Source organism: Phragmites australis, chromosome 1 (assembly GCF_958298935.1).
Source record: "Phragmites australis chromosome 1, lpPhrAust1.1, whole genome shotgun sequence".
In the NCBI taxonomy this organism is placed as follows: domain Eukaryota; kingdom Viridiplantae; phylum Streptophyta; class Magnoliopsida; order Poales; family Poaceae; genus Phragmites; species Phragmites australis.
The window spans coordinates 7,032,447-7,039,321 of record NC_084921.1 but is presented as its reverse complement, the minus strand read 5'-3'; the positions used below and the strand labels follow the sequence as shown (position 1 = coordinate 7,039,321).

The 6,875-nt window shown below is 39.1% G+C and overlaps 1 protein-coding gene across 1 annotated transcript; it reads left to right on the top strand.

Moving 5' to 3' along the window:
* Window positions 1–2,127: 2,127 nt before the first annotated feature.
* On the top strand, window positions 2,128–6,297 carry LOC133898849 (delta(7)-sterol-C5(6)-desaturase-like). Its single transcript, XM_062339674.1, has 3 exons — window positions 2,128–2,456; window positions 5,095–5,400; window positions 5,738–6,297. Exons 1-3 carry the CDS (start codon window positions 2,222–2,224, stop codon window positions 6,025–6,027), a joined length of 831 nt encoding a protein of 276 aa, XP_062195658.1. The 5' UTR covers window positions 2,128–2,221; the 3' UTR covers window positions 6,028–6,297.
* The last annotated feature ends 578 nt before the right edge of the window (window positions 6,298–6,875 follow it).

The following is a 6,875-nucleotide window of genomic DNA, read 5'->3' as shown; positions in this document are numbered from 1 at the left end:
AGCCAAACAGAAACATATATCATCCTATACGACTAACTAAAATCAGATATATACTTGTCCATCTAAAATTAACCCATCTAGGTAAACTATTTCATACAAAATTATCTCTCATGCTAGCAAACACGGAAGCAAATTTTATAGAATTCATATAGAAAAGACCTCCGCAAAATCCTCTCACCCTCACCTACATGGACACATATGCTATGCCAACCCCTTTCTACACTATACATAACCCATGTTAGACGAAAAAAAATCTACACATAAAAATGAATCCTATAAAATTTGCTGGGAGCAAACACTACCGAATGCTCCAGATCGGCATCCAAAGCTGTTCTATCCATCTGCACCGCTGCAGTGTGTGCACGTATCACTGAGCTCGCTTTCGCTGCTGTCATAGCGCGACGTGCAGGTGGGTTGCACTTGCGCCCGGATCCGGTGCGCGCAGCAGCAGCACGGGCCAACGGATGTGTTGGTGGCTTGACTTGGCGGTATGGCGCCTACCAGTCTATGAATTTTTTTAAAATAATATTATTTTAATAAAAAATTGCAAAAATATTATGTATTTTTGAAAAATTACAAATATAGTACTCTGTCGGTAATTGGTCTATAAAAGCACATGGCGGCCGACCAATTTGCCGTCAGTGCCTGTTGACAGGCTAATTCCCGACATATACTATTTTTATATATTTTTAAAAAGTAGATATTATTTTTACAATTTTCTGTTAAAATATTATTATTTAAAAAAATCTTTGGTTGCCTTGCCTGCTCCAGTTTGTTCAGATTTGACGGGCACGAGGAAAACTGCAACATGTTCACGAGCCTCATCGTATATGTGCACAGTTGTAAAGAACGTTTCACTTGGACACAGCCCAGTGGGCGTATCCTATCCTCGTAATACCTACGGCGCACAATGTTTTGTTTCTAATCTAGCCGGTGGGGCCCTATGCGCAGTGGTCTGCAGGGTGGCGACAGAGATTCGACACCCGTTTGGTCAAGTGCAGATGTTTTGTGCTCCGTCCTGGAACCACATGAACAAGTGGCACCCCAGAAAATCTCACAAACGCTCGAGGAAAACACAGCACTTCATCCTGATTCTTTCACGGGAGCTTTGCGAGATGTTTAGCCATCTCAAATAGATATTTTTAAAATTTATTATTTATAATTTTATTATAATAATTTTTAATATTATTATAATATTTTTTATTTTTTTATCTTCAACCGCTATTCTATTTCTACCCTTCTTCTGCTTTCGGACCTACATGCATTTTTCATAAACATGCATTTTTCATAAACAGTATTACATGATCTCCTTTTCATCCGTAAATTTGCAATCCCTACCGCATCCGGCAAAATTACTGTAGCAACAGAAAAGACTCTGATGAAGCTAAAGTAGCATAGCCGAGGACACTAGCATCAAAAGGAAAAAAAAAATCAGTTATTAGCAATTTAATTTCACCTTTTTTCTATAACATAATCCCAAATAAATACACCATCGAGATTGAAATGTACACTCAAGTTTTTAAGCTCTAGCTCCGCCCCTACCTGTATGGACTAGTAATTTTAGTGACACACAAATAGTTGAAAAATATGGAAATTGGCAATATGCTGGAGATCTGATAAAATAGACATGATTTTTCTTAAATTACACCTTTACGTGCGTGCAAACAGGAATTCATAGAAAATTAGCAATATACGCGCGCTCTCTCTCTCACCTACACACATTCTCAAACGTCAAGTAAATTTGACTAGAGTATTTTTTAGCATCACCGCGGTATCTTAAATTTCACCAATTATTTTTTAGGCATATAGATATATTACAAAATTAATGACCTATATCGTTGAATATATCACAAACACGGTAATGATGCTTTTATCGATTATTTTCTTATCGTTGAATGCAACTGACCACCGCGGAAAAGATAACTCCGTATAAAAATATGAACATAGATTATCTCGTCTATCTATTTCTCTCACCTCATATTTATCATTCATTGATTATCTTATATACACTATAATTTTTTATCTACTTTTTAACATAAATCTAATCACAAATAAACCATTATGATTGATAGTCCATGCGTCCGTAGGTTACTCGAATTTTCCCTTCCAGCGCACCACAGATACTGAATCAGATCCATTTAAAACCTCTTCACGCTTCCGCCGCTTTACAACTCCCCACCCCGGCCAGCACAGCACTCACCCAGGGCGGCGCCCGCCGGCAATGGCTTCGGCGGAGTACGGCGGCGACTACCTGCGTCGGTTCGTCGCGGAGACGGAGTGGTACAACGAGATCGTCCTGAGCACTGTGGCGCCCGGCGATTCGTGGCGCGGGCTGCCGCACCCGGTGCAGTCGTGGATGCGCAACTGCGTGGGCGGCTACCTCCTCTACTTCATCTCCGGCTTCCTCTGGTGCTTCGTCATCTACTACTGGAAGCGCCACGCCTACATCCCCAAAGGTCCCGCCTCTTCCCTTCCTCCCGATGCTGCTGCTGATTTGTTCTTATTAGGATCTAGGTGCCTTTATCATGTGCTTAGTGCGAGGGATTTAGGCTTGATTCGAGAGGTTTTTGGGGGTAATGCTGGTAAGGGATTTGTTGTTGGTGCAGCAAGGGAAAAGTGGCGCCTTTCGATCCCGAATGTCCGCTCTTTTTGGGAAGCTTTTGGTTTTGATCTGGGAGGCGTTTCGTGGCGCGTTTCATGGTCCTCGGCGTGTTCTTGCTCTCGATCTCTCTCTCCTATCATATATCAGAGGTCGTGGAGAAGTGACTGGAAGATTTGTTGGTGAATTATGATCTTTCACTCTGTACAACAGATTGGCGCTTCTTCTTTTTGCTTGTTTTAATTGGGGGATGTGATGGGTTTGGGGTAGCGTTTCGAATTGGATCCACGCTTCATTGGTAGTCAGAACCATCATCTTCGTAGACCTTGAAGGACAAAATTGGATAACTAAATCAGCTTTCTTTCTGGACTAAGCTAAAGCAAATCTATGTCTTTGTGCTTGTTATACCTTCATAATTGTTTTGTGAAGACTTTAGGTTGGCTATGCTATTACTGCATATCTCTTGAGCCGGTAAGCAGCTTATTATTACTAGTTTTTGACAGAGATTGGTATCTAGCGTGTTACTTGTACTGGTTGAGGTTAGCCGCAGCTAAGTAACTTTAGTTTAACAAAGCATGTTCTGAATTCTTGCTTCTGACACTGGGTGACTTTTAGTATACTCTACTTGGTTTACCATCTCTTCTTGTTCGTGGCAAGACCGCGCATCAAGGTAGATGCACTGACATATAAAGAGAGCCGGCACTTGAGCCATGTATTTGGATCGCTAAACTAAGTTCTATGGGGTTGTTCCATTGCTCTTGACAGGGTTGCTTTGGCTGGTTTCTCTGCTCAATCACATGTTGTGCTTTGGACGTTTCTATCAAGTAATAATAGCTATGCATTAGTATTTGGGATTCCTACTGTTTTTATGTGCTCTGTCTTGAACATTTTTAAGTTGCCCGTCCCTTTTCCATATTGGTATTATTCAACTTTTTATAATGGGATATAGTTGGGACACCCGTGCGGGAGATGCCCATTCAAAAATATGTGGCAGTGCATGCAAAATTGCCAGATATTTTGAATTAAGGTGTTCTTCCTGGACCACTCAATTGGACCTTCTTGATTGAACTCATAGATAACAAGAGCAGACTGGCCTGTCTTGTTGGTAGCATCTTTGACTTGCATATGCCTGTGTGGGATCAGGTTGCTTTTGGTTTCTTTGGTGATGCAAACCATGTGGAGAAATTTTTCGTGATAATTAGTCTTTTTAGCTGGACTTTGCGCTTGTATTATTCTTAGCACCAGTGGAAGGCCACCATGTTGTATAATAGCTAAGGTCCACGGATTAAATCATTAAATTAATATTTTCTTAATAAACCATTAGATTAATTTTAGCTAAGGTCAATGAGTTCTCAATGAATTGGAAAGAATAGTGCATGGTTGCTATATATCAAATACCATTTTTCTTTCGTGAGCATTGTTTCTACCTCCTGTTATTGTAGTTTTAACTGTTCTCCCTCATGGAACATGCCAATTTTTTTGGGGGGGTTAAAGTCTTTGAGTAAATGAGCTTTTGAATATTTGTGATGTTGTGATAGTACTTAAATATAATTCAAACTAGCCTGTGTAAATCATTTATAATTCCCACCCGACCTCTCCTTTTCATTTTCCAGTTCCTCCTAGAGATTTACCAAGATTTCTCCATCACGCATATGTTCACTTTTGCATGTTCTGACTAAATTATCAGTGTTTTGGTTATTTTGGGGATTTTTTTTGAGTTAGATTGTGATATACTTCTTTTAGGGGATAATGATTGTAGTTGGCCAAATGATATGGACTTCAATCTTTTCTTGTTTGATGGCGAACCTTATAATCATTTGTACATTTAGGAAGCTAACGAGATTTTATGTCTGGTTAGCACATTGACTTCCTAGAGTGGCATGTTGTTTGATTAAAAGACATTCACACAGTAGTTATTCAGGCGTGCCATGTTTCTGGTGAGCTATACTTATTACAACAGTAAAACTTTTTGTATCTAGATCTGACAATCATACAATAAGATATCCATTCTGATTCTCCAAGCTTAATTTATGTTTGAGATCTTAATAAACTGCAGTTGGCAGCAAATATTCACACTGCATACTGTAACTATTGTTTGCCAAAAATGGAAATATTCTGCATAGAAACATTTGTGAATTTATTTTTAGACTGTAACAACTACAACTGTTGAGTGTTGATGAGTATGCTGCACGTGTGCTTGGACTGTCTGCAAGGGATTCTGATGTATGCTACAGGTCTTGTCTCAGATCATAGCTAAGAAATTTGGAACTACCTTGTCTGGACATGTTCCTACAAAAGTATGTAAATAATCTCGTATCAGATCATCCCTAGGAATACGATATCCATACCAGTATAATTGTTATTAGCTATTACAGTGGTTCAACTTTATGTAAGGTATGCTAATATGATTATTACTTGTTATATACTTCTACAAAATGTATGTGATTATGTCTATGTCTATGCAATGTTTGATCTGACATTAGCGTTTGATGCAGACTCCATCCCTACAAATGAAGCTATGAAGAAGCAAATTGTTGTTGCGTCGAAGGCTATGCCTTTCTATTGTGCTCTTCCAACTTTATCTGAGTACATGATTGAGAGCGGATGGACACGATGCTTCTTTAATATCAGCGAGTTTGGCTTGTCAATGTACTTCATTTATTTGGCTTTATATCTCATCTTTGTGGAGTTTGGAATTTACTGGATGCACAGAGAGTTGCATGACATAAAACCATTATACAAATATCTACATGCGACCCACCATATTTACAACAAGGAAAATACCTTGTCTCCATTTGCTGGTAAGATCTTACTGCCTTAATCTATTCTTAAATTTCTTATCTTGCATTTTGTATGTGTTTTCCGTAGGCTACATCTGTAGAGTGTAGATAGCTGGCAGGAATGACGGTAAATGCGAAAACATCCCCCCCCCCCCCCTCTGTTGCTTAAAAATCTTGAAAAGATGAATTTAGTGCTTCTTGGTCTTTCTTAACATGAGGGCAGCAATAAGCCAATAACAGTTGCAGTACAGGAACATAGTTCTTTAATGTTTACTTGTAGTTTGTGACTTCCGCATTCCAATATTTACTTTGGACAGTCATTTCAGCGTGACTGATTTATGGATTTGTTGCTTTGCAGGGCTTGCGTTTCATCCATTGGATGGGATTTTGCAAGCAACACCTCATGTGCTTGCCCTCTTTATTTTTCCAACGCACTTCAGGACGCACATTGCTCTCTTATTCTTAGAGGCTGTGTGGACAACGAACATCCACGACTGCATTCACGGCAAGATATGGCCGGTCATGGGTGCCGGCTACCATACCATTCACCATACAACTTACCGCCACAACTATGGCCACTTCACCATCTGGATTGACTGGCTATTTGGCACACTCCGTGAGCCGGAAGATATACTGAAGAAGGCTTGAGTTATTTACACCTGCGTTTTCTCCCTTGTCTGTGAGTGTAGGGTCTGTAATCTGTTCAGCCTGCTCGTCACTGTCTGTTGCCTTAAGCATCGGTGTATTATTTTAGTATGCTAGGTGAATATCATTGTGTTTATCCCCTAATTTAGCACTGTTTCACATGCTGCAATGGAATTCAGGACGAATGAAACTTTGCCAGACACATTCTGGATTCCAGCTGCTTGTACAATGCGGCACCTCAATGTCAATATAAGATGAAATGCATTTCTTCTACCCCGTTCGTTCATTGCAGTCTATGGGAACGGTGGCTGTTTCTCAAAGTTGCGTTGGTTTGTGGTGTAGCCAAATGAAGGACAGCTCTAATCCAGGGCCATGTCTATTTTGTTTGGAACAGATAAGCCTTGTTTTATTTTCCGCATTCCGACCGAAAGTAAACACTTGCTAGAAAATGCAGGTTTGCCTGTATAGTGTTGTATTCCTGCTTTTTTTTTTCAGGGAATTTTAAGGTTGTCCCTTTGGGGAAATTCCTGAAGCAAAATCCTGAAATTCGTCCCCACAAATCTTGAAATTTGTCTCTTTCTCGAAGGTGGAAATATTCTCTCCATTTAGAAATAGCATGCATATTTCTTTTGAAAGCCGTTTTGAAAGTTAGATTTTGATTAAGATTTTCTCATAAAATATAATATTTATAGCTGGACTATATAGTGTGAAATTATTTTAAATTGTAAATATAGTTATATAAAATTTATACACTAAATATTCTTATAATTTGATTAAATATTAGTTAAAATATATAAAATTTAATTTTTCCAAAAAATACATCTATTATTTTTAAACAGAGGTGCTTTGTT

Bases quoted from the DNA above. Each gene is read 5' to 3' on its own strand.
- LOC133898849 (XM_062339674.1), top strand. From the start codon at position 2,222: ATGGCTTCGGCGGAGTACGGCGGCGACTACCTGCGTCGGTTCGTCGCG. The intron at 2,457-5,094 runs GTCCCGCCTCTT...CGTTTGATGCAG, and splicing joins CCACGCCTACATCCCCAAAG to ACTCCATCCCTACAAATGAA. The intron at 5,401-5,737 runs GTAAGATCTTAC...GTTGCTTTGCAG, and splicing joins TACCTTGTCTCCATTTGCTG to GGCTTGCGTTTCATCCATTG.